Source organism: Pseudonaja textilis, chromosome 3, assembly GCF_049901715.1.
Source record: "Pseudonaja textilis isolate UNSWEBS1 chromosome 3, rPseTex1.2, whole genome shotgun sequence".
In the NCBI taxonomy this organism is placed as follows: domain Eukaryota; kingdom Metazoa; phylum Chordata; class Lepidosauria; order Squamata; family Elapidae; genus Pseudonaja; species Pseudonaja textilis.
Genome location: NC_141992.1, coordinates 33,749,555 through 33,777,357, shown reverse-complemented (window position 1 = coordinate 33,777,357; position 27,803 = coordinate 33,749,555). Strand labels below are relative to the sequence as shown.

Here is a 27,803-nt window from a genome sequence, read left to right as displayed (position 1 = left end):
CTCTGTTCAGCCTCTTTTTTCATAAGACCTGTGGTGGCTGAGCTCCCAGGCAGCCCTCTTGCTTTCCCTCTTTTTGCTTCCTATCCAACATTTCTATTTGATTGGCAATTGGCTCATCAGAAAAAGGAGGAAAGCTGCTAAATTTTTGTGCTATTTTTAACCTCAGGAAACTAATTTAATCATTTTGGAATTCAACTGATTGTATATCAATATTATTCAATGATATATTGGTGTGCTCTTTAAAAGACAAGTCAAAAGGGAGGAAAAAAGGACACAGAGACACCTTAACAATTAAAATTGATTATATTTTATTTAACTGGTTTGAATCCCCCCTTCCCCACCCCCAGGCAAAATCTTCCAGTCTCCCCTTCTACCTGAAACAGAATTGAATCTGGCATTTCCTGAAGATTTTGGCCTTATAAACAATACATAACAGTAAAAAGTAAATAATCTGCCATAGTTCCATGAAAAATGCAGCTACATTTCTCTTCCCAATAGCAGCAATCTCACTGTCTAACTCTAACAGATCATAGATTTTTTCTCTCCCAGCTAAAATCAGAAAACACAAAATTATTGTGAATTCAAGAAAATAATATGATTTAGGAACTTTCTAATTCTCATGGTAAAAATTTCCCATATCTACCAGAAGCAAAGAATTAAATTTAATAGCATTGCATGGAATGAGTGTATGTGCGCATGGGTGCGTGCGCACACGCAAACAGAGATACCCTATATAAATACATATGTAATTTACAGGCCATAAGCAGAGCACACTTTTACAATATAAAGTACATCAAAGCATTCCTTTAACTAGTATTTAAATGAAACAATAGTTTTATGCAACTCAAGAACAACAAATATTTCAGTTTAGATATTTCCCTTTTGTATTTTTAGTAATGCATCTGCTTGAGAGAAAGGCTACAAAACTAGCTATGGGTTCAGAAATCCTGAGTTAATTCTATTCTCTAGTCTTTTTAGAATTATATTCTGAAATCCCAGTGAAGCAGATTTTATTTCCAAAACTGCCTGATTCTTAGTGCATTTAATTTTAATCTATTTCCATCAGAATATAAATTATATATATTTATATGTGTGTGTGTTTGTAGGAAAATACATATTATTTTCCTTGTAAGTTAACAGAAAAATTTTCAGTAATAGTCCATAGTAAAATATTTGTTTAATGAAAATAGCGGTGGGAAATTTACCTAAAGAACCAAATGGTCTTTCACAGATACAGAATTATTATAATTAATACATGTTGAGCTAGTCTTTCAAGTACAGAATGAATAATTTTCCATTTTATATATATTCATTCAAGATTAGTCTTCAGTCCCCACAAACACTTACTTTATAGCATTGTCTTCTTACTCACTCAACTATTCAAAACCAGAATTTAGAATTAAATTGTTCAATTCAATATAATTTGTCTTAATTCAATAACTATAAATATATCTCTGAACTAGTACATTTAATTCCCTTTAAAAATTAAAGGTGCATAATTTATTGTCAAAGTTACTGATCACTTGTGAAAATTAAGATATTTGGCTTAGTATCCTTTTTCAACTTCAGAATTTTTTTTTCCAGCTTTAGGAACTTATTGTATAGGGTGTTGGGAATTACACTAAATATCACCTGGTTCCATTTCTAAATCATGTATATTGTAACTTTGCCTATTTTATAGTGTGTAAATCCTTTACACACAGTTGAATAATATGCCCTCTTTGTTGGAAATTAAGCTGGCTAAATACCTCATTCTTCTTATAACCTAATGGTCCTAGTGAGAAATGCTTCTGAATAAACCAACAGGAAAGAGCTTCCTTTCTCCTGCTCAGTTATGAAAGATAGAACTCTCTTATAACTAATATATCAGGTTATGATCTCAAGTGTTGGAACAGAAATAGATCCTCTCTTGGAGTTCTGAATCAAAGATGTCCTCTCTAATCGGAACTCCAAAGACACTGTTAGGATCACAGTCAAAAGCCTTAAAGTCTTTCAGCAGAAGCATACTAGAAAGCAATTCTAAGTGGGAAAAAAAAAACCCACAAAAATTATCATCTGAATTTCCAGAAGACTGGAGAGAGACATTTCCCCCAGATGATCGGATAGCACAGGCCAGGAGAAATGAAGACATCTTCATCTTGCCTAGCACCAATGAAAGTTAGTAGTTAATGGATGCATACAGATGTATACAATGTCAGTGGCAAGCCCACTGTGGAAGCGCATTTACCACACTTATGACAGACACATTATTTCTTCATATTTAACTGAGAACAAGCTAAATTTGGATTTATACAGCATTAATTAGCAAGCCCTTGCATCACCCATGAAAGTATTTCTTTCCCTTGCATGTTACAGAGCAAGGTTCTGCACATAGAATTAATTGGCTGAACCAAACTGCCATTTTTAAGAAATCAAAACCACCATCACCACACCACATCTTTTAAAGAGCACCAAGTATTTCAAGCAGATAAACATGAAGGTGTGATGGAGAGGTGGAAGAAATTAAAAGAAAATGAGCGATTTCCTTGGGGGGAAGGGAGAAAGGCAAAGGAGAGGTCCAGGTTTTGATCTTGAGCCTGCAAAAAATATATCAGAGCTCCTGTACCTCCAGCAGCTATTGTTTGGTAGATCTGTAGGCGGCTGAAGTTTCTGTACAAATATAACTAAATAAAACATCAAAGAGACAGATGAAAAGTTAGCAGGCATAATGAGAGGGAAAAACTGTTAATGCCACTTGTTGGATGGGTGCAGAAAAGAGAGAAAAGGAATGGTCTGGATTCACATGCTTGCTTAACAGGATACTTCCATAGTCTGAGGATTGCCATGGATTTCAGTAGTTTCAGGTATTCCCATGTTCACCTCCCTTAGGTTGTTGGCTTGAAACCGTGCTTGAGTGCTTTCTCCTGAACCGACGCTTGAAGATGATTGGGTCCTGGAACGGATCAACCTGGTCATGCTTGCAGATGGCACTGTAAGGAGACAGGAAAGTGAATGCCAGAAATAATAAATGTTTTTTTTTAATTGCCTCAAACGTCTTATCATAGAGGAGGCACAAAGAAAAAGAGAGCTGCTGCTGAAAAACAAATCAGGCATCACTCTGTTCACAGTTCATTAGTCTGTACTTGCTGTGGTAAAATGCAGGAACATTTGTACGTAGAAAACAGCTACAACCCTTTCTCATCTTCAGATCTTGCTTGCAAATAAACTTCCTTTTCATTCCTCCTCCCAGTTGAGCTTAATGTTCACTTTTACTTCTACTTGTACCTGCTTTCTTAGACATAGCCTCCAACTACCTCTCCATTTTGCTGAAGAAGAGTTAGGAATAGTGTTTCTCCTACTTATCATTCCACTTTCAGAAGTGAAAGCCTATGATCAGGGAACACTCTGATACAGTCAGTCAGCAAAAACATTCTGTGCAAGGTAGTCATACCCTCTTCCCTCTATACATACGCCCATGAAGCTTTTTCAGAAAGCTGGAATTCATATATTTGATTCCTGCACCACCAGCTAGCTGCAAACCATGCAATAGTCAAACCAAGGCAAATTAAACCACTAAAAAGGATTGTAGCACAAAAAGTGTACAATGAGGTGGCCTAGAGTGCGAAAGATCACCAGGCCATGCTATAAGCGGCATAATGCATACGAAAAATGGAACTCAGCCAAACCAGACATATACTCGTAGATACCTGGCTCAGTGTTCAGGTGACTGAGCTGCATGTAAGGGACTGGAAGCAGAGATAAGAGAAGGAATGGGAAATAAAGTTAAGGAAGTTATAACAAACTTGAGACGATGTAAGCATTGCCTGACCGTAAGCTTTCCATATTTTGAATTTTATAACTTTAAGAGTTGCTTAGTAAAACAATAAAGATTATTTTGGGCAGTTTATAATACAGTTTCAATTGTTTGACTTTCACTGAACCCGATATTAATTTCCACATTGGAATAAATGCTCACATATATTACTGTGCAGATAAACATTTTAAGAATAGCCTACGTATTACCTCTGCCACTAAAGTTATTGGTAAGAAAAACTATAATAGTAATCTTTTAAGCACAGGTTAGATATTTGTCTCTCCAAAACAGCCTTTACGAAACTAGAAAGATCCAAATCTATTCAATAGAGAACAAATCACTAAAAGGTAGAACTGTCATTCAAGGACTGATGATTAATGCTCCTTTAGAAATATCCTTTACAAGTACTGTGGTAGATAAAACTAGCTTACAACTATCTTACAATACAATAACGTGTATGAATTGGCCAAAGTGCAGAATAGGATCTATGATTGAGAAATAAATAATCTCAGTCACTTAGTAGGCTCTAAATTCAAATTAATACAAAGACAATATATTATCACTTACTGTAACCCATTCCTTGAACGAAGTATTTGAAAGCTTCAGTTAGCTTCCCAGGCTGGAAAATAAAAATAATAATCAAAAAGCATAAGCGAGTATTGCTATATACAATTTGAGGCATGTTAATATATCACTGAATGGATATGATATATATTTGGGTGATTTATATATATTTGTTGATTTTCAGGATATTTTCCAGTCTAATTTTCTATTTTTTCCTTTTGTTGTTCATTTTGGTATTTCATAATTAATTTGTTAGATATTACAAATACTTTTGGTATTTTAAAAAAACTGCAATTCAAAATCATAATAAATGATAAGATGGATATTTTTTAGATGCATTAAGTATGACAATTCCTAGAATAAGAGCTTACCTGGACAACTTGGGGCAATCCCCCACAATCTGCCATCTGAAAGAGAAAAATGGATGGTCAAATAAAAATAATAATAATTGAGTTATAAATCCATTAAGTGGTTCCATCACAGTACTATAGAGAGAGAGACAAAAACTTCTATTTCCAAGCACATAACATTTTAAAATTGAACTTCTCTGGTTTACTGAAAATGGGAAACAATAAAACATAACACTGGCAAAAAAGGAAGACAAAATAGATCTATGAAACCTGTCATAAAGGCACTCATACCCACTCTTATACATACTTACTAGGATGGAATATATAACATGCCAGGACTTGTTCTTTTAAGGTGGAAGTGATTTGTGAACCATGTTGGCTGAAAATTTATAAAATTAATACTGGAGGGCTGTAAACATATATAAATCCCTAGATATCACTACAGAAATTCTTGCCTTACAACAATTGGGACTGAAATTTTGGTCACTAAGGGATACAGTTGTAAAGTGAGATATCACGTGACTATATCGCTTAGCAACTGCCAGAAACCAGCCTGGCAATCCCTATTGCCATTGTTATTGACTTCTACCAGTTGTTAGCTGAGAACCCATCCCAATCCAAGCTATTCTGGGTTTGGTCCCACCCAGCTGCAAGCTTCAGTAAGGTTTCCAATGCCCCCCACCCACCTATCTCTTCCACTATCTCCGCCCTTTCAGCTGCCGGGCAGCAAGTGGCTCCAAATCCGTCCTGTTCCAGGAAGCTGCAGGCACCCCAGTCCAGGCCCAATTGCCCTTGCTAAACTGCAGATTGAGACCCCTGCCGCCATGCCATCCAGGCTCACCTTTGGTGATGTTTTCTTGCTTCTGGCCCTTTGTTCCTTTTGCACAATGCAAAACCATCCCCAAATAGTCCAGGAGTATGGCAAAAAAGTGGTATTTTGGCATCTTCTAGCTCTAGGAGAGATGCCTTCCCCCCCTTTTTCATCATGCAAAGCCAGCTCATATGGCTCACAGCTAGATCAGGGATGCTTTATCAGCAGCGGGGACAAGAAGGAGATGGGGATAACCAGGCGCACTACAGTGCAGGGTGGTAGGAGACCAAAAGGGCACAGATGTGTGTGTGGGGGGGGGGGGAATAGATGGGTGGGAGAACTGTAGCACCCCTGTGGTTGTAAGTATGAGGAGACTGCCAAGCACCCTAATTTTTATCACATGACCATGGGGGCATTGCAGTGGCTATAACTTTGGGCCTGGGTGATAAGTCATTTTGTTCAGCGCCATCATAACTTCTAATGTAATTTTAAACAGCTGCTGAATGAATAGTTGTAAGAAACCAATCCCCTTCTATAGGCTTCATATAAAGCCCACAGTAGGGGATCACTTGTCATCAGAAAAGTCTTTAATTTTTGGTTACCTTCAGGAGTGTTGTATTTATTGGATCTAGGCGTGAATTGCATTCAACCTACGAAACACAAAATAATGCATATATAAGTAGTTATAGCTATAACTATAATTCAAAGCCCTCCCTAAGCAGCCAATGCCTCAACGGCAACAGTATCTATATATTAGAAGCAAAACTTAAAACTAAAATACTATACTTATAGTCACTAATTTTAAAGACAATATTCCTGTCTTTCCTGTAATAAGTGTTTCATTTCAGCATCTGACTGCTAGAACAAACCTGATCCCATCACCATTATTTCAGCAAGCCCGTTATCAAGAAAAAGAAAAATCCCAGGTACTCTGCAACATGAAGAGTCTAATGTGGATGAGAATAAGAATCCTTAAACCTTTAGCAAGTGACAAATCCAATTCATATGGCCAACTTCTTAAGAGATGCTTTTGGCATTTGCTTTGTCTATATATACAACATGTAGACTAAACCAACTCAGAGAAGTACAGGAAAGCATGCAATTTAGATCGTCTCCATTGAAATCACAAAGTGCTATGTGGTTCTGAAGATAGAAATATTCTATTATTACCATTCTGAAAGGGAGATTCAAACTTCTTTAGATACTTATATTAATATGTAACTGTTGCAATTCCCCCACTTAGGAACCTTTGTTTGTATCTTATATCTTAAAATACAGAAGACAGCCTATATTAAACAATTATATTATTAAAATGCAGATGAAAATTATTTGCACACTTCAAATAAAGCAAATTCCAAAATTAGAAAATTTAATTTCCTCCAGTAAAGGAAAATTTGAAAAAGTCTAGATGAAATTACATCATGATAGAGTCGAGGAAATGTCTAAGTAATGATTAGGTGACTTACCACAGCCTCAACTGCAGGAGAGCTGTCTCCAACTACTAATAAGGCAGGGCACCTGTAAAGAAAAACAGCTTAACATTATAATCTATACAATCATCAGCTGAGTTTTCTGCAGGTTCCAAAGCCTTCTCAAAATGCTGGAATTAACTGTGCTATACACAGTTGATAGCAGAACTGTGTGCTATAAGCCTTGGTGGTGCAGTGGTTAGAATGCAGTACTGCAAGCTACTTCTGCTGAGTGTCAGGTTGCCTGCAATTTGGCCGTTTGAATCTCACTAGATTGACTCAGCCTTCCATCTTTCCAAGGCTAGTAAAATGAGGATTCAGATTGTTGGGGGCAATATGCTGATTCTGTAAACTGCTTAGAGGGCTGTAAAGCACCATGAAGCAGTATGTAAGTCTAAGTGCTATTGCTATCACAGTGCAAATTCCATTCCTTATATGTGCACAAAATGATTATGTACAAAATAATGTATGTGCTGCAATGGGGGATGTGCTGCAATGCTTTCATCATTTGCCATTCTGTGATGTTCCTCATAGATATACCTGATTAGCATTAATACCATCTTCTCTTGTCAAAATCCCGCCTTTTAATCTATTGATCATGCTCACATCTGGATCATGTTTCATTAAACAACATTAAACCAGAACATATAGGGCACGGGTGTCAAAGTTGATTGCGTCACGGGCCAGATCGTGACGTATCACATTTTTTGCCTTTGCAGAGCTGGGGTGGGCGTGGCCTGCATGTGATGTATCTGGCCCACAGGCCGGCAGCTTGACAGGGCATCAAAATATGTTCATACGCCATTCATTTCAATGGGGACAGAGCCTTATGAAACAAGTCTTCCCAGTCTTGCTCAGCCTTTTTTTTACAATACATAAACTAATATATATTGGCCATAAAGTTCGGAAATACTTTGACATATATCAGAGCATCAATTCTAGCTCTCAAGATGTTATTTACATAAATAGTTGGAAGGGTAGTGGCAGCCCTGAAGATGGTCCAATATGGCTTCAGGGAGTTTTGATTGTGTTGGGTGTGTTACTTGGTAGCAGCATTGGGTGTAGTGAAGGGAAAGCATGAGCCTCCCTATATGTAAGTCATTGTACCACAGTCTGAATGCCTGACACCTCGGTGCATGTTAAACATAAAGGCTGCTCTGAATAAAAGGCAGGTGTGGGGGCTGGGAAAAATGCTGAGGAAGATACCAGAAGACAACAAAGAGGAAGTCTATGGAGAAAACACCTGCTGGATTATCTCATCAGGCAAACAAACTCCCACGCACGCATGCACGCACGCACACACGCGCACACACACACACACTTCTATACTACCTGGCTGGGATTCAGCTCATTTCCCTGGAAGAAAAAAGAGCAGGTTCCTCGTGCTGGAAAGTCTTAGTCGGAGTAAAGGAAAGGGCCCCACTCGTTAGGAGTTGTTTATAGGCTCACAGCTGAAATTGGAAAACCTACTCAGACGACTGGTGTGAAAACAGAACAAGCTTCAAACCGCTGCTGCCACCAGATCCATTTACTTTCCTGCTTAGGTATCGTGTTTTGAGCATTAGTCTGAGTTCTAAATTTGGACTGATGACTCCCCAAAGAGTCTGTTTTGTTTTCGATCCCTTTTTCTGAATATTCAAGGGACTAGAAATAATACACTTCAGTAGGTTCTTGGAGAGCTCAATGTTTCTATTGCTTCCAAATCAGTTCTCCACCTTTCTGTTATAAGAGTCTCTGCCATGCTGGGGAAACATACTTGGCATGATGGATTCATACAGACATTTCTTCAGGGCAAAAATCAACTCTGCAATACACCATGAAGCAGAAGGATTATGAAAACTAAAATCTCAGCCCTCACAAACTGTTTTTAAATATCTTGTATGTGTCTGTAGTGCATACCTATGTGTATGTAACATATGTAATTTTATATCCAACATATAGTATATATAAAAAAGGCATGTATTCTGATGTAATACAAATGGGAAAGAAAAGTTGAATACAAGATTATTTGGCTTGCTATGTCTATCAAAAGCATCAATAAAAGTGAGGGAAGGGAAGTAATTTTTCCAACCAAAGGAAATATAAACAAAATAAAAATAAATCCACCCAGTTTCAAGCAATATGGTTGAAAGACAGCCAAAAGCATCTTACTTGAGTGTTTTTGCTGCTTCTTCATTCATACCCAAGATTGGTCTTTCAATATCCAGATCTCTACGACTTGAAAGCAAAGACAGACAGACCTGCTTAGTCTATTGTGATTGAAGTGATACAGAAGCTTTATAAATAATAAATAAGCAAGCAAGCAAACGATTGTAGTCTGGGAAGTATTGGCTAAGACAGAAATCTTGTATCATTAGATTATGACTACTAAAGCCATCTAATCTTAGTATTAGTTTTTTTCAGTACTGGTAGTTAAATGGATCCCATACTATGACTATGAATGTTTGAAGAATTTTGATAATATGGACTGATATAAGCTTATTACGCTTGTTAAATAACATATATACTGTGGGCTATACAGAGATGTCCCAATAGTTTCTAATTTTTTAAGGCTAGTTCTTAAAAACCACTGGACCACATATGTTAAAATATCAGAAATAACACACACATTTTTGAAATGAAGAGAAGCTATTGAAAGAAGAGATCATAGATCTCTCACATTACATCTGATCTGGAACTCATGTCTAGCTTGGTAAAGGAACCCTTCCTAAACATTCTGTTTCTAAAGGGATACTCATGTGATGCTTCTTTATTAAACAAAAAAGTAGAAAAATATGAAGAAATAATTAGAAGAGGTTTTGTTGTGGGGAAAAATCTACATTACTGACTATAATGGAAATAAAACTGGAAATTGAAGATTAAAAAATGACCCCCTCCCCCCTTTAAACTATCATGCAAGCTTTTACAGTTGAAATCAAGGTTAAACATTTGTCAATGTGCTTTATCTGCTGCTTAAAGCATTATTTATATTTTCAAAACTCAAGTGGAGAAAATAAAAGTTTTCAGCGTAGATCCAAAATAGACACATTACCTGTTATAGGAGGTAACGAAGAGCTGAAGGTTTTCCTGATTGATGTCTTGTGCAATGTGAAGTCTGTATGTTTGAATTAGCTCCAGATTAGCCTGCAGTTCTTCCTGAGGAATGACAAATATTATAACTATTTGTCTGGTTAACTGTACTATAAATAAGTGAGCACACTTCAGCTATCTTGTAAAAATTAAGAAGGTAACGTCTACTGCAGACCTCAAGCAGGTGAAAACCAGCTTCCATACCAGCAAAAGTTTTCAATTCCAGATTATACTTACTATCTATCATAGTCTTTTGTCACACCTATCTCAGGAATGAAAGTTAAAATTATGAAATCATAACCATTCTTATAAACAATTCCTGTGCTAGGAACAAGAATAATTCATTAATATATGTGAGGTTGATTTTATATATATTAGAATTTTCAATATTAAAACTTGTAATTAACTTACATGGCCAAAATGGTGAGCTAAAACAATATCCACAAGGTTAGTTGTCCATCCAGAAAACTGAAAAAATAAATAAAACAAAACAAAATTACATATTGGCATTCCTCAGTTTTATATAAACATGTCCTGCTTTTTCACATTCTTGTTTCATCCGTGTGTAATTTTAGTATTAGAAATACATGCAGATATTCTCTCTAAATCATGCACTGTTTGACCCAAGGCCAGATTTATCGCTGAGAGAAACTCTATAATACAGCTACATAAAATGTATTCAAATACATTTCAGTATGTCAAATCAATAAAGCCACTTCTGTATTCTTTCATCTTCCTTTGGGTTTAGAAAAGAAAAAAAAGTGATATTCCAAAACAAATACTCATTCAGTGTTTTTTGAATTTCTAGTCATATAGGACAATATTATCACCTTGGTCACAAAACTGAGAGTTCCATCCTACCTTGGATGCTGCCCAATCTATCCAACCTTTTGCACATGGATCAATATTAATTAGCACTAAGCCTTCTACCAAGTCTGGATGATTCAACTAAAAACAGAATGGAAAATATTAAAGTTTTACTTTTCTGACTATTTCTGCTGCACTCTAGTTTACTTTTATTATAATAAATATCTATATCAAATAAATACATATAGAAAATAAACACATTTATTGTGGGGAGCATTATGTATGCTACCTTCAGTTGTACAAAATAATCCAATAACAAATTATAAATTATGAGTAAAAAGGAATAAAACATAATTTTAAGGTGGCCATCAAAAGCCCATGATGTTGGAGAATATAACTCAGAACACAAGGAAATGCTGGCAAATTTATAGTGGTTTTCAAAAGTAAAAGCACTCTGGTTTATGAGATGATAATACACTATTTTTTTTTTTATAATTTTATAATCTTGAATTAACTGCATCAAATTTACTCAATTTTTACGGCATTCATACCTCTATAAAGAATGAGACTGTTTTTGCCACTATTGGCAACACCTCCTGCTCACTACTACATGTATCACCCCTATGTTTGGATTCTACCTGGACATCTAAGGCCTAAACAGACTTAATTTGCTGAAACAAATGAGCACAAACAAATGCTATTTACCGCAAACTTGCTGAGAATGTAGGCACCAGCTCCAACTCCTATTCCAATTACACTTTTTACGCTGAAAAAAGTTGAAAATGAAGAGAATCCCTTAGTATCCTTTCTATTAGCAGGAACCCTCACATTTATGTAACCTTAATATCATAGCACTTATACAATTCTCATTTGTAAGAGTTATGGTAAGAAATCAAAAAGATTCTACAAAAGACATTTGAATAAACTTTACAACCATTGGCTTTGTTGAAATATGATAATAGCTGTTCTTTTTCCTCTGGATAAACATCAAAGAAAGGCTATTTAGCATCTGTGATTGTTAATAAAGGAAAGTCAGAGTTACTCTGTATACTTGCCTCAGGTGCATAAGAACTGCAGGAAGCATTTCAGCAAGTTCATCAGTACTAGGATACTGATATCTGAAATCGGAAAAGATGAAGTTGATGTAAAAGGACTTTATTCCAAGGCTAGCTCATCAAATATATGCCTATTTGCAAGGAGATTTCAACAGTTCCATAGTAATAGATTAATTAGAGTATGTAATGATCAAAAAGGCTTTAAAGTCAGAGGCCTAAGGGTCTCCCAAAAGACTTGTCTCACCAGTAACGTATCTACATACATTTACCCACAGCATCATTCTTATTTGTATTTCTATACCTCCCAAATCAGTGCTGTTTCTCTTTGCATAGATTAAAGTCAATATTGGAAATCTGTTCCCCTATCTGTTTCAATTTTAAACATTGTGGATCAAAATAATATTACTACACTTACCCAGAAGGGAAAGGAGGAGCCCCCTCTTGTTGTCCAGGTGCATCAACATGGCAGACAGCAAAGTGTTGTGTGATTTCTTGCATGTCTTCAAAATTGAAGAAAGTATTGAAGCAGGACTTATCTGTGAGACAAAACCCACAAAATGACCATTAGAGCACCACTTCAGTTCCTGATTTTTACTTTGATAAATACAAGTTAAGACTGGCAATGTTCATGTTTGTTTTCTAGTTATGGTAAATTAAAAGAACTGCTTCTGCATCAAACACTTCTATTCTGAACATATGAATACAACAGTCAGTGAGCCAACATATGAAAATACCATGAAAAAAAGGACTCACGGTTGAGGCCAATATCATGATACGTTAGGATGACGGGTCGATTGCCTTTTGAAGTGCCCCGCATAGTGACATGGACAACTCCATAAGCTGTCTCTATATCATGCTCCTACAGAACGAAATGTCAATTTTGAGATTAAAGAGGAACAATCTCTGCACAGATACCATGACATAGTCCCCAGTAAATAGCTCAAAAACTGAGAACACCAGGGAATAAAAAGGATGTTATTTAATCTGCAGGAAAAGCCTCCTGATTAAAAGAAACAATGATTCTATAAATCTTTTTACAAAGTTCTCAACAAATAGTGAATTTTAAATTTCAAGAACTGCTTAAAGAAAATAATTTTATATAGAGGATGTTAAAACAGGAAAGGTACCCTTTTGTATTCATTCAGTTTTCATTAAAGAAATGTGGAAAGAATAGTACATATGTGCTTTTCTAATATATTCAAGTGTGATATATAGACCCAGCAGGATAGAGAGTTTTTTTTCTATAGATTTAGTTCTTTCATGGGATCCATTTATTGATTGAGACGAGGAAAGTACTAAGACATCTTACATGAGATGCATTGGTTTTAAGTTTGGACTTTCATATAAGAGTTATATTTTTGTGGGGGGAAAACCAGCTATACATTGAAGTTTTTAGCTTGAATCCAAGTGTAATTAAAAAGCTGAAAAGCTGAAACAGGGCAGTAACAACTGAAATTCAAAATTCTTTCAAATGTTTTAGGGCTCACTCTAAACACTAAACTGTGGAAAAAAGTAAAAAGGGGAAAGAGAGTAACATTTCTGTAATGGGCATGCTTAGATACTCTCTTTAGAGTATGCTACAACTCTTAACAGAAGTTAAAGAACCGTCTCAAAGAGTTTGTGCCCATATTATAAAAAATAGATTATGCCAAACGAACTGATTTTACTCAATCTCATTAAGTCTGATTTGTCCAACTTAGATTCAGCCTATATGCTACAGCCACAAGAAATCCTTCTGTGTAATTCCTTATTGGGCCAATATATTGGAATACTTTTGAAATATTTTCAAACTACAATACTTCCATACAATGGACACTTTTTTGCTGCATATGATCACTAACTTTCTAAATGCTTTCTGTCTGAACAGAGCAACAACCACATAGAAGTCCTTCTCACCTATAATGTTGTTAAGATTTGAAAAATCCTGACAAACAGGAACAAGATTCCATCTAACACGTAGCTTTACTCTTTTACTTAGATTCTGAATAAACAGTCCAAATCCAAAACTATGTTGTGAAGTAAAAATCATACTAAGCTAGTTGTTCATATATAAACTAGCACAGTAAATTAAATTATTCAAACTCACACAGAGCAAAATTATTAATAGAACAGCAACTGTCTATGCAAGCAATGCTAGTTACTATGGTATTCTGTATAAATAGATGAAAGTGTAAATCTAAAATGATTACTTTGTGAAATGTAAGCCAATTATGTACACAATGACACCAACAACTCAAAATATGCCAGAGTAGAGTTGAATCAGCACGTGATAATACTGCTACCCTTCAAAAAGATCTTGACTATGTGTCAGAATGGTCAAACAAATGGCAACTTCAAATCTCAACAAATAAATGTTCTGTCTTACATATTGGCAAAAAAAATCAGAAAATAAAATACAAGCTGAATAGTCAAGACCTTGTTGATGACCCAAACTTTGCCAAGGACCTTGGTGTACTCATCTCAAATGATCTAAGTGCTAGAGCCCACTGTAACTACTACATAGCCAAAAAGGCATTGAGAGTTATAAACTTAATCCTGCACAGCTTTTTCTCTGGTAATATCACTCTACTAACTAGAGCAAACTAAACATTTGCTAGACCAATACTTGAATACAGCTCATCAGTCTGGAACCCGGATTATATATCTGATATTAATACAATTGAGAAAGTCCAGAAATATTTCACAAGAAGAGTTCTTCACTCCTCTACTCGTAGCAGAATACCTTATGCCACCAAACTTGAAATTTTAGATCTAGGCAACCTAGAATTATGCCACCTTCAGTTCGATCTAAGTATAGTACATAAAATTATACATTGCAATGTCCTACCTATCAATGAATACTTCAGCTTCCACCACAACAATACAAGAGCACACAATAGATACAAACTCAAGCACACAATAGATACAAACCGGATCAAACTTGATTGCAGGAAATACAACTTCAGCAACAGAGTGGTCAATGTCTGGAATACTCTACCTGACTCTGTGGTTTCTTCCCCAAACCCCAAAAACTTTAACCTTAGACTGTCTACGACTGACCTCACCCCTTTCCTTAAGAGGTCTGTAGGGGGCATGCATAAGTGCACCAACGTGCCTACCGTCCCTGTCCTATTGGGTTTTTTTTGTATCCTTTTCATGTATTCATACCATGTTTAGACTTATACCTGTTATCTTATAATTGTTTGACAAAATTAATAAATAAATAAAATAAATAAATCCCTGTGTACCCTTCCTGGTCCTCGACATACTTCCCTCATAGCCAACAAAGTGATAAACCCAGTTAATTTTGTGATTTTCTCTTTTTTATACAGTATATTTCTAACCTGTTTTATACCATTGGGTTTCATTATGCACTGGTCTTTGACTGCAATAAAGATTTTTCTTTCGGATTGAAGAAGGGGAGAACATCTTAACGCTCATTCACCTTGACAAGATCTATTAGACAATCTCTATTCTACAGCTTCAAAAAAATTACTAGGTGTATTAGCAGAACAGAAGATGTCAGAGCATAACAAGCCCTTGGATTCCAAAACAACAGCTAGTAAATCTTCTGAAACTTAAAATAACTGAGTTCCGTGGCAATTAGGATATAGACATATTTCTTTGCACGTCTTTCTATAATTAGAGTTGTCATATTATCCTTTAATATCACAGAATTTTGTAAATAAATTAGAACATTGTTAATGCATTTCATAAAGTAATCAGTCCATATAAGTGTAACAGATATTGCAGATTCCAGACAGAAGTTCAGTTTATCAATGTCAGGCAAACAATATTAAGATCCATAATTAATTTAATAGCTATAAGTTTGCCTAAAGAAGCAATACCGGGATTACAAAATAAGGTGAAGAAGAGATTGTTCCCAACTACTGTAAACTATTTTGTATTCCTTAATAAGATCATCAAACCTGAACAAATTTATGCATTATAATCATATGCATTTTAATGTGCCTTGTTTACCATGGCCATACTGAGGTGTGGGAAAACAGCCTTAACAGAAATGTATATTTTCATCTGAGAAACATTTTACACAACTGTAGCAATGTAACCCTCATTTTGGTTCATAAGTTTATGGGAAACAATCATCTCCAAACCAGACTAAGTTGTAGCTTAGTGGCAGACAGACACATTTTTCCCCAACATGCAAATAACCAAAAATGAGTACAGTATATGGGAAGCAATGGCTTACTGTTTTCTCAATTTCATCTCAAAAATTTATCATAAAAATAGAAAAGACTGACAAAGCAGAAACACTCCAGTATGAGTACTTACTTGACAGTCAAAGTCCTGGAAGTTTCGAGTCGAATTCTGTCAATATAAGAATGGCCATTGATCAACAAACCATAAATTCTGCTTTACACCTGTTTGAAAAGCTTATTCCAACACCTCAGTTACAACTAAAGTATAGTACTGAGCCGAAGCTTCCTGTATTAAATTGCAATAAACAAGTGCAAAATAGTAACAATTCTCCCACCCCACCAGCCTTCTATCCTAGAAATCAATCTATTCCATATCATGATGGAAATGCCAGGATTTCTAACATCAAAATGGATATTCTCAAGGAACAAATGCTTCCAAATTTTAAGATAAAGTTATTGGCCATAAACTCAAGTTGTTATCTTCAATTGTATTCTGAAGGACATCAATATTATATAGGATAAAAGTATGCATACGTTACAACAGTGGGACAACTGCTGAATGATGGTTGCTTTGCATATAAAATGTTTCCAAGAATTATCATTGGAATGTTACCTTATAACGTAGAGGTCCCCAAATCACAATCCATGAACCAGTACAGGTTCGCAGCTCATTGAGAGTAGGCCATGCAAGTGGCAAGTGAGTGTGTGAAAGGCCATTTGCGCATGTGTGGGATTAAGTTGTACACACAAAACCATCCCATCCCTTTTGGCTGTTACACTACATTTCCCTACAGATTTTTTTAAAAAAATATTATTCACACACAGATAAAATTTATATACATGGACATACCCCTTGAAAGTGTACTAATTTTCATTTTTGAGCTAAAGAAACTTCATCATAAAGATAAAACAGTACCTTCTAATTTGTTTACTTAGGTAACATTCCTTCTATGCTCTCTATAAAGAGCAGTTAATCTAATAAATGGCATAAAATAAAAACAAAATAAAAGCCTTTATTTTGGGATATCCATGTATCTGAAACTCTGCATAATGCAAAATAGAAATCAATATTTTGTATAAATATATTCCAAGATCATTGCACAATATATTCTGCTACCAATTGAAAGGTCATGAGAGACAAGTTTGGTCTAGTGGTTAGAACACGGGCCTAGAATGCAAGAGACTGCGAGTTCAAGAGCTCTTCTAGGCATTAAAAAAAAATCATCCGTATCACTTTGAGGCAGTCATTCTCTCTAAATTCAACCCACCTCACAGGATTGTTTGTTGTGGGAAAACAGAAGGAAGATGTGTTGGATATATTCACTGCCTTGAGATATTTGTAAAATAATAAAGATGCACTATGTGGACAATAAAGCCCTACAGTCTTCTGTCCACTGGAGTCCCCCCCCACACCTTTGAAAATTTCACTAAAAATATCTCTGAACGTTTATAAACATTTTTATAGCAATGATTATGCCTTTGATGTTTTCAAGTAGATTTCAATCAACAAAAGCTTAACTATAATACATCTGTTTGCTTTGAAAGGCCACAAGACTATTTGAAATCAATATATATGGCACTTCCGTGAGCAAAACAAAAATGAAGAGTTTGTTCCATGAAATCCAAAACCTAGAATTTGTTTCAGGGGAGCAAGAATTGTCCTTCTACATTAAAAATGGGATCTTTCAAGTCTTTTCAATGGACCTACTCAAGTGAATTAAATTCTACATCCACAGGAGAAAACTATAATATATATTCCTCCTACACATAGTTGGCATATAAGTACAAAATTGTTAAAGAGTTTTTCTCGTTCTCAAATGCAACTTTCTTTACCTTATTATTTAAGAGAGGTTTAATTTCTGTTAACTGGACATCTTGCAATTCTTCCATGTTTGCTGAAATCGATGGGATTCACTGCTGAACAGCAAAGTACTCCTCCTAAAAGCAAAACAAACAAACTGAAGATTTCAAACTGAAATTATCCCAAATTAAAATAGAATATTTTAAACTATAGACTATGATTCTTAAATAGTTAGAGGCTATGTTGAAGCCTCTAGAAATAGTAACTTCTTCCTCTTTTCGCAGAGATGTCTGGCTGAATCATAAACATAAGATGATATTTCTGGAAGAAGATGCTAAATATTTAAATCAGACAACTACTTAGATACCCCCTGCCTCATATTTTCTGTAAGACTGCATTACACAAAAATAGCAATAGTGTAATGCAATTTAACTTTCTTAATATTCAAGGTTAAGTATTATATGTTTAGTAACAGCTAAGGGAAATGAAAAGAGTAATTATATGAAACAAACAAAATGTTATCTTTACACTCCCCAAGGTACGTTACAACTTTTAAGAACCCTTAACGTTTGGAAATTGAAAGTTGAAAAATTTGACATGCCTTATAAAATTTCACTTATTTTATTGTTGTGAAAATGTTTACAAGTTGATTTAAGATCAACAGAGCTAAGAAATTAACAATTTTGCCTTGCTTAGTTTTTCCTCTATTTCATCCTTTGAACTACTTCTAGTTTGTATAAATTTAGGATTACAGCAGGAACATAAAGTAAAAGTCCAGAAAGCATCTTCAATACATTTCAATAAAGTTAATTTATTATTGACAAATGAAATTCACATTATTTTTATAATTATTCTTCAGTTTTAAAACTACAGTAGTAAAATTAGTTAGTAAATCTGATTAGTAAATCAGTTTTTGCTAGATACAAACATGTTGCTGACTCTTTTAGAAATTTTTAAATCAGAAATAGGCAACAGCTTAATGGCCTGAGCTAAATATTGGGGGCAATGGGACAACAGTGATGGGAACTTGATTATGCAAAAGGAAGAGAGCCAAGATACAGAACCAAAAATTGTTTTCTTTAGTATCCTGTGAGAACTTTGAGAAAGAAATATTGTTGTTTATGCAGCTGCAAAAATGAGTTCAAGGACCTTGTGAGACATTGGAGTTTCTAGTTCTCTTTCCCTGCATTAAGTGATGGTACTTTGCAAAAACCATCCCATGAATTCATTAATGAAAATTTCTGTAATGGTAGCTTTGTAAGCAGTTATACTCAAGGTTATCCACGACTTAGTAGTATTAATTGCCTTCAATCTTGTTTGCAAAGTGTTTATTTTGGGACAACTGGCAATCAACTCTCTGTTACTGCTTTCATGATATATCTTTTGCTCCATTTCAGTTTTTGTTCCATCAAATAGGAAACAAAGCAATGGAGGCTCTAACATTATACAAGCTTGATGCCGATTTAAACTAGTTGATTTTTTTTTTACTGGAAGACTATGAAACATCCACATGTTGATTCCATTACATTTTAAAGCTGTATTTCATTGTACTTAACCATTCAAAATCTATATCTACATCTGCTCATAGGTGGCAGACGTAATCAGGTCTTCAATCCATTGGGTGAATTACATGTTTCCAGCTTTGTAAAAATCTCCCCCCACCCCAAATGCAGCAAAAAGGTGATTATAGTGTTATTTTGGGAAAGTCTTGAAAGTTTTGGATGAAATTGATTTAAAGAACTTTGAAGTTAATTAGAAAGATAGTCCCACGTGGGAAATAGTATTTGCATTTCAAACTGATAACAAGTCTTTAAAGGTTGCTCATTAGAAGACACCCAATGGCTACTTTAAAGGAAACAGATCTGTGAATTCAAGAAATGCTTGAGCATTTTAACTCTATATAGGAACCAACTGTTATTATGAAAGAGGAACAAATCCCTCTGAAGATAAAAATAAACTTTAAGGCGGATTAACAACCTAGAGGAAAGAGATGGAAATATTGGATTTTAAAATGGAATAGGATGACCATTTAAAAAATATAAAAGACATACAAATAATATATCAAAAGATCCATGTGGATTATCCTTTTAAATCAGAATATAAGAGAGATACTGAAGTTACAATTTCTACATGGAAATTACAAATAGATTTGAATAAAGATGACAAGAATTTTGAGAAGAGATAAAAACAGTAGAAGAAAATAGGAGTTAGAACTTAAACAATCACTGTAAGGAAAAAGAAAAAAATACATTTTTTATTGTGGTGAAATAAGTTGCTTTCTCTGATGATGCTTAATAGTTATCTTGATTGGATAAGTATTTTTGCCAACTGGGTTGATTTTTATTTATCAATTTTTGTCCACTTTTATTGTTTTTACAAACAACGCAACACACCTTCCTCCTATTTTCCCCACAACAATCTTGTGAGGTGCGTTGGATTGAGAGAGAGTGACTATTCAAGATCACTGCCCGAAGGTCACAGCTGGTTTTTAATGGGGACTAAAACTCAAGAGTTTCTTGGTTTTAGCCTGGTGTCTTAATCACTATACCAAACTGCCTCTGTTTTGGTCTGCAATATCTACATATTTATGATATGTTAATAAGGGGCTATTATTTCTGGTAATGTTTATTAGTTTTAAATTTTTATAATATTTGTTAATGGTATTAATGAAAGAGAGGCCTGAGGGAGATTTAGATTAAATGGAAAGGGGGATTATATACGTACATTGTTAGGTATTTTTTTTGTTTTTATGAACTTTTGCTGATTAAAAAGGAAAACTAAACATTTAGAGATGAGATTATGGAAAGGGGGCACTGGTCTTACACTCTGATACACTCCTTCTTAGTGTGCTGAGAAAGAATCTAAGGAATGGGTTATGTTCTGTCTTTAACTTAACTTTCTGGTTGAATATAAAGACTGTTAGATAAACTCTACAAAGGCTTCCATACAAAGCTTCTTTATTGGATTGTAATAGACATCCTCAAGGTATAACTCACAGTTATGTTGAGATTCATCTAATGTCCAATCTTTGCATAGTCATCTTCATAGTGTGAAAAGATAGTTATCTTCATCCCATAATGATGGAGCAAAGGAAAAGACACCAGCACGAAGCTGGGGTCCAAGCAAGAATAAAGGAAACTCCCCCAACCCAACCAAGGGTCAATTCAGTGATCAATCAGGATTACAGATGTGATCACATGACATGAATTACATTTCCCATGATGCATTAACTACATTTACCATGAGGCATTCCCTTAAGGGGACAGCTCCCAATTCCCAATTAACCATATACTGTCTGACCAGCACAGGTTAATTCTGGTCGTCTTCTGCAAGCAGAAGAGCAGAGTTAACCCACTCCTTGGATTCTCTGCTCAGCACACTGGAGAATGGAGTGAGATATGGAATGAAGGTGTATTTGTTTGCATTTTAAGAGAGAGTGATAAATTGTTAAAGTTGGAATATACTTTTTGGGGTTGAAGGGTGAAACATCTGTTGCTTACATCTTCTTTTTCTTTTTGCAGGGGATTTGTTTCTACACTTTTTAATATTTATTTTTCCTTTTTAAAAATATATATTTTTATATTAGGTTCTTGTATTAGTTTTATCTGTTTAATATAATTCTTAACTAGCAGGTGAAATTAAAAATATTGTACAGTAGTTTGCATACTTTGTTAAGTCTCTTATTTTTTGATAATGGAATGTACAGTAGACTTTCAAATCTGTTGGCCACAGTGATGTTCTCTACATTTCCTGGCACAGCTTGGTCGATTCTTCTGATATTTGCCACAAAGGAATTTCTTCTAGGGTATATGTTTCCTATCTCTGCTTCATTTTTATGGTTTTTAATAACACAAAGCTAACAGCTGGGATAATCCAAGAAATAAGTTAGCCATATGATGCTAAAAAGAGCAGTATCCAGAGAGCTTCAAGCTTTGTTCACCATAATTGATAAATATAGTTGATTGTTGTTTCCAAGCAACTGTGTGTGCTCTCTTTGCAAATACACAAGAAGCCCAGAATCAGGATGACTAATGAGGTCTCTTGCCCAACTCTTCCTTTTTCTAGGACTGATATTTGGCATCTTAAATCTCCAACACTGAGCAGGCAAATAAAAAGTATTAAAAATAAAATGAGACTGGAGGAAGTCTTCAGTGTGGGGCTTTCACTTTAGATTTATATCCATCTAGCTCAGTAAGTCTGGATTTTAGTATTTTTTCTGGACTGATGAATTTATCTGAAATATGAATTAAGAGTTGTAGGCATTCTCAGAAAACAGTTACTTTACCATGTGGGGAGTTTGCTTTTTCATAAAATGGCTGCCAAAATGAGCTATTAAAAAGCCACATTATTTTTAGGAGGCGAATTGGTGAAGCTATTGCATTCTATCCAAATTGCTTTCTAAAAGGTTACCATGCCTTGGCTCCTGAAGTCAATATGACACTAAATAGTTGCAAAGAGATTCAATATAGCTTGTTGCTGCTATTTATTGAACATCTGGTGTCAGAATTCCTGCAGTTTTGCAACTCCAACACAGAAGTCTTATTTGCCTGCCATTCCACTTTACCTTTGTTCCTTTTTTCCCCCTAACAGAACGGTATTGTTTTGCAGCATGTCAGTTTCCTCAATCAATCACTATATTTAATTAATTCTTCTGTGCTGGGAAGGATGAAGAAACAAATTTTTGTCAGGCATCTAAAAGTGTTTCCCAAAGTGCAGGAGAACGCATTCCAAAATATGAGTGCTGCTAAAGGTAGAAGCCACTTGCAAGCAGTCACCTACATTCACAGCAGCATTCAGTACATATTGCAGCACCTCACTTGATGATCTCAATTAAGTAATCAGATTAAATCCTGGTTTTTAAATGTTCAGGGCTTCATACAACATCCAAAATTCTGAATCTGGTTTTGCAACAAATGGATATCCAGTGCACTTCCTTCAACAAATGGCTAACATGACTGAGTGGCTCACTCAATAACCTGGTTTCTACATTCTGTATCACCTTGCATTTTCAAGAGCAACCACAAGCAGAATATATTACAGTAATCTCAATATGAAGTTACTGTACCAGCAAATGGGCTACTGATGTCAGGCCCAACCCAAAGATGACAAAGCAAAATCCAATTGAGTCCAAGCCTTTTTTGCTTATATCTAGTGGATAAAATCTTAAACTAAAGCCATTCTCACCTACCAAACACAGAATATCTTGAGAGATTCTACAGTGTGGCTACCCTGAACCCATTCCCCTCTCCAATTTAGTCAGTCTCTTAATCTGCCTCTCTCTATGAAACCCTGTGTTGCCAAAACTTGTATCCTCTGATTCTCCAGGTTCACATTCCATCACAACTGTAAATAAGCTGTGTACCTACCAGTTGCAACAGGCAACAGTAAATCCTAGCTTCAGGGATCACTTGGGACTCCAGTGAAATGATTCTAGAAGCATCTCTAACAAATTGATTTGTTCTTTCTGAGACAGTGCAGCCCACTTAGAGCAGAGACATTCTCCAGTTCCCAAACCTGGGAACTCAGCCACAGTGTTTTGTTGAAATTTAGTCTTACTTCACAGTACTGGCCCTCATCCACCTATTGTGGTAGGTAGTGTTCTGGATCAGAACATATACAGCTTATCCTGATTAAGTTGTTATGGAGAAGCAGAGCCAAGTGTCATGTTGATGAAACCCACCCTCAAAAGTCCTGGTGATGCCTCTGGCAATTTTCTACAGATGTTAAATATCAGTAGACCTAAAATAATGCATTATGGCACCTAACAGAATAGCTGCCAGAGTTCAGAGTCAATAGTACTATTCTTTGAGGTTGCCTGCTGAGAGACCAAATGGGATCGATAATCACATTGCTTCTATCTCATTCCTGCAAGAGGTCAATTTGGCTGTGGCCGATTCTTTTCTCAAATCAAGTCTGAACTCAGACTGAAAGGGACAAGATAATCAATGCTTTCCATTAATGTTAGCAGCCTCAGAGTTGCCACCTTCTCAAACACTCCATACATAAAAGGAGTGTTTGTAATTAGATAATAGTTGATAAAATTCTCTGGATTCAAGAGGTTTTCTTCGGGAACTGATAGGCCAACTTCCTTCAAGCATCACCCTGATGCTAAAGCTCACTACTTCCTGGAACTGCCAGTCATCATCCTCCAGAACTGATTTATATGAAGCAAGATGAACAGGGTTTAAATGAACAAAAGTAGGGCTAGATAGGGCAGGAAGCATGGATTGCATCAGGTGCACCTTTGCAAAATTATGTAATGTCTATGATTCATAGTTTCTGTTGTTATAAAACATTATAATCAATATTCTTACTTTTGCTAAAGAGAGGTTTTGTTTCTTACACTATACTAACATCCAACAAGCCAATGAAATCATTGAACAAAACTTTGAAGTTGTAGCTTGGGTGGTTTGTATTTAAAACAAAGGTAACTGAGAACTAGATTTGTCATCCTTTTCCATGAAGTACGTAACATAGCACATACATAGCAATTAAGATTAGTACAGCTTGAATCTAACATATTCAAAATATTACTTTATTCGTTCATGGTGTCACAACTGTCACTCTTAGCCTTCTCCCATTTAAATAAGTACTGGAATTTTGGAAATGTTAATACCACATTATTAATAGATTTATTTCTGTTTTCCATTTCATATTTTTAAGAAAATGTAGTCTGACAATTTAAAAAAAAAAACAAATATGAATTTAAGGATGGAGAAGTAATAATTTGATCTGTCTTTAATGATATGAATTAAGATCTTTATTCTCTCTCTCAATTAAACTAGAATGATGGCCTCATCACTTAAGTTTTTGGATAAAGAAATATAGGATGAGTAGAAAGAATATAGCATTTTAAACCGTTAATTAGCAAACTGGAGACATATTTACATTTCAGCACAGACTACATAATAACATTGAACCCAAACAGAACACTTCAGAGGTTAAGCTTATGAGAAATTTCACAAAGAAAGTAAACAGATGGAACTGAATAAAAAATAGAACCAAATTACAAGTTAGTCATATGAGAAAACTACTTCTAGATGAAACTAAACAGCTCTTTCCTTTATGAAAAGTAAAATTGCATGCTTAAAATGGTTTCTTAAATCTTCCCACAGTAGTAATTGGCGATATTATTTGGAACATGCTTTTATTAGTTAGAATATAAGCATTTTTAAAATCTACCATGGCATAAGTGAAATAGACATGTACAGATGAAACTCGAAAAATTAGAATATCGTGGACTTCCGGCATGAGCCTCTTTGGTGACAGATCGAAATCCATGATCGTGCATGGTTTCTATCCGTGCTCGCCGCTGGAGCGCCCCGAGCCGGCTGGTTTCGTGGCTAAGCCACCCCGCAGAGGTGGTGAAGAGGTGGGAAACTGCCAGCAGGGGTGAGGAAAGCCGCATCTCTCCTCCCCAGCTGGCCATTACTCCCATTTCTGAAGGCGGTTGCAGTGGTGGTCAGAAATGGCCACCTCAAAGAAGAACTTGACCGGAAAAGAATGTGCAGGAGGAAGATAAGAAGAGAAAGTTTTGGCTGACCGGGTCGAACTGAAAAAGCAACAACATAAGGTACCCTGGAATTTGAACTATAAAGAATAACATTGCTCCCAAAAAAGATTTTGAAGCGGCGAATGAGAGAGGGAAGGGAAAGGATTTGTATTTTTTTTCTTTCCTTCCCCATATTGACAACTAAGAGATTTAAGTAAGAAACTGACAAAAATCCGTTTTGACATTTAAGCTGAAAATAAAATGTCAAAGGGATAATAAAGACTTCTGGATTTTCAAAAAAAATTAAAAGAAGGAAAGGAGAGAAAAGGAAAAAATAAAAGGGTGGGATCTGGAAAAATGGAGGAAACCACCTGGAAGTAAAAGGAATTAACAGTGAAACTTTAACAAGATTCCTAAAGATACATTCCAACTGAAACTTTGTAATAAGATAATAGAACCCCAGGAAGAGAAAGTGGAAAAAAGAAGCAAGAAGAAACAGCTTTGGATTATTTGGAGATTCTTGGATTTTTGGTTATTGGATCTAAAGGACTAAAATCAATCGGGTGGTTGTTTAAAAGTTTTTAAAATGGTATCACTCTTGGAAGAATTGAAAATGGAACTTAAAAAACAGAAAGAAGATGCACAAGAAGGAAGAGGTTTTTTTGGCTTCGTATTTCAATTTTTAGAAATGGAGATCCTGAACTATGAGAAACAACAAGAAATGCCTGTAGAACAAGAAGGGCAGGACAAAGAAGAAGCCATCTTCAATGACCAAGTAATTCTATGTGGGAGGAAAAAAGGAAAGGGGGGAAGAGAGTGAAAAATTTAAGATCTGAAAAAAACAAACAAAAAAAGAATAGTTTGCAAAGTGATTACAATATTAGGAAGAAACAGAAGAGAGGATTACAGAAGAATTAGAATTAGAGAGACAAGGGGTCAAAAAGGGGAGGGAGAAGAAGAAGGGGAAGAGGGAAAGGAAAAGAAATTATAAAGCAGTGGTTTCCAACCAGTGGGCCAGGGACCACTGGTGGTCCACAAGAAAATTTTTGTGGTCCTTAGAGAAATGTCCCCCCCAAAGCAATTAATCCAGGCTGCGTGGGAACACAAGGCTACACCACCCACATGGCCCGTGGGGACACATGGCTTGCATGGCTTGCATTGCAAACAACACAAGGTATTGAGGGGAGGGGGGAAAGGGTGGAGGGGGGAACTTGCCCCACTTGCTCCATATGCCTCGTCTGGCCACCTGGCTGCTTCTTTTTGCTTCTTTCTTCTGCTTTTGGCTGCACGCAAGGAAAGCAGCAAAAGTCTTTCTTTCTCGCCCCCAAACTCTGCCAGAAATGAGTCTTTGGGACCCTACAAGGCATCCTGCTCCAAGAGGCTGTGCTGGAGCGACAATTCTCACAAAGACTCATTTCTGGCGGAGTTTGGGGGAGAGAAAGAAAGACTTCTGCTGCTTTCTTTGCACAAAGCCAAAAGTCTCTCTCTCTCTCCCCCTGAGAACGGGGCTGGAGATGGTATCCAGCAATCCCAAATAAAGAATGATCGATCAGTAGGAAAATGGGGTAGAGAATTTTCCTGAAGACTTTTTTTTATTTCCCCAGGGTTTCTGGTCCACGGGATTTAAAATTATGAGTTTGGTGGTCCCTGAGGTCCAAAAGGTTGGCAACCCCTGCTATAAAGGACAGAAACAGAATATAGAGAAACAGGGAAAACATACAAGGATTAAAGGTATAAGCCTATTTAGAAGACATAGAGATAATGGGTGAAAACTTAATTGAAAGGGGGATTCTGCAAGGGTACATAAGATAGTATTGTTATATTAGAAATAGAAATGAACTTAGAAAATATGAAACAAGTGTGATTAAAATGATTGATAAAATACTCATTGTAATGTAATGTTTAATAAATAAATGAAATAAAGAGAATGAGAGAATGAAATTAGGAAAGGATGGGGACATTTTAATTATATTAATGAATTATAAAAATTTAAGTGAAGAATATGAAAGAAATATGAAAAAAATATGGAAATATTATAAGTATGATAGGAAGTATGATATCTCATTGAAAAGAAATGTTAAAGATGTTAAAGATTATAACTAACATTAATGATAGAGCTGAACTGGAATAGAATAACTATTTTATTTATATTATACACACACACACACACACACACACACACACACACACTGCTCAAAAAAATAAAGGGAACACAAAAATAAGACATCCTAGATCTGAATGAATGAAATATTCTTATTAAATACTTTGTTCATTACATATGTGCTGACAACAAAATCACCCAAAAATTATCAACGTAAATTAAATTTAGCAACCCATGGAGGTCTGGATTTGGAGTTACACTCAAAATTAAAGTGGAAAAAACCACTACAGGCTGACCCAACTTTGACGTAATGTCCTTAAAACAAGGCAAAATGAGGCTCAGTAGTGTGTGT

General features: G+C 35.6%; 1 protein-coding gene across 8 annotated transcripts in view; it reads right to left on the bottom strand.

Moving 5' to 3' along the window:
• Window positions 1-284: 284 nt before the first annotated feature.
• Window positions 285-27,803, bottom strand: part of NDRG3 (NDRG family member 3) — a 43,394-nt gene continuing 15,875 nt past the window's right edge. For 2 of the 8 annotated variants that reach the window (XM_026697676.2, XM_026697677.2), the window contains exons 2-17: window positions 17,891-17,995; window positions 16,191-16,226; window positions 12,672-12,777; window positions 12,334-12,454; window positions 11,919-11,981; window positions 11,569-11,629; window positions 10,918-11,004; window positions 10,468-10,524; window positions 10,019-10,122; window positions 9,139-9,204; window positions 6,985-7,036; window positions 6,121-6,168; window positions 4,729-4,764; window positions 4,361-4,412; window positions 3,687-3,725; window positions 285-2,969 (exon numbers count right to left, since the gene is read on the bottom strand). In XM_026697676.2, the coding sequence (XP_026553461.1) occupies window positions 2,791-2,969; window positions 3,687-3,725; window positions 4,361-4,412; window positions 4,729-4,764; window positions 6,121-6,168; window positions 6,985-7,036; window positions 9,139-9,204; window positions 10,019-10,122; window positions 10,468-10,524; window positions 10,918-11,004; window positions 11,569-11,629; window positions 11,919-11,981; window positions 12,334-12,454; window positions 12,672-12,777; window positions 16,191-16,226; window positions 17,891-17,947 (1,164 nt within the window). In that variant the 5' untranslated portion in view covers window positions 17,948-17,995 and the 3' untranslated portion in view covers window positions 285-2,790. The remainder of the gene's footprint in view (window positions 2,970-3,686; window positions 3,726-4,360; window positions 4,413-4,728; window positions 4,765-6,120; window positions 6,169-6,984; window positions 7,037-9,138; window positions 9,205-10,018; window positions 10,123-10,467; window positions 10,525-10,917; window positions 11,005-11,568; window positions 11,630-11,918; window positions 11,982-12,333; window positions 12,455-12,671; window positions 12,778-16,190; window positions 16,227-17,890; window positions 17,996-27,803) is intronic. The other 6 variants (XM_026697679.2, XM_087929208.1, XM_087929207.1 and 3 more) reach the window with 3 other exon arrangements.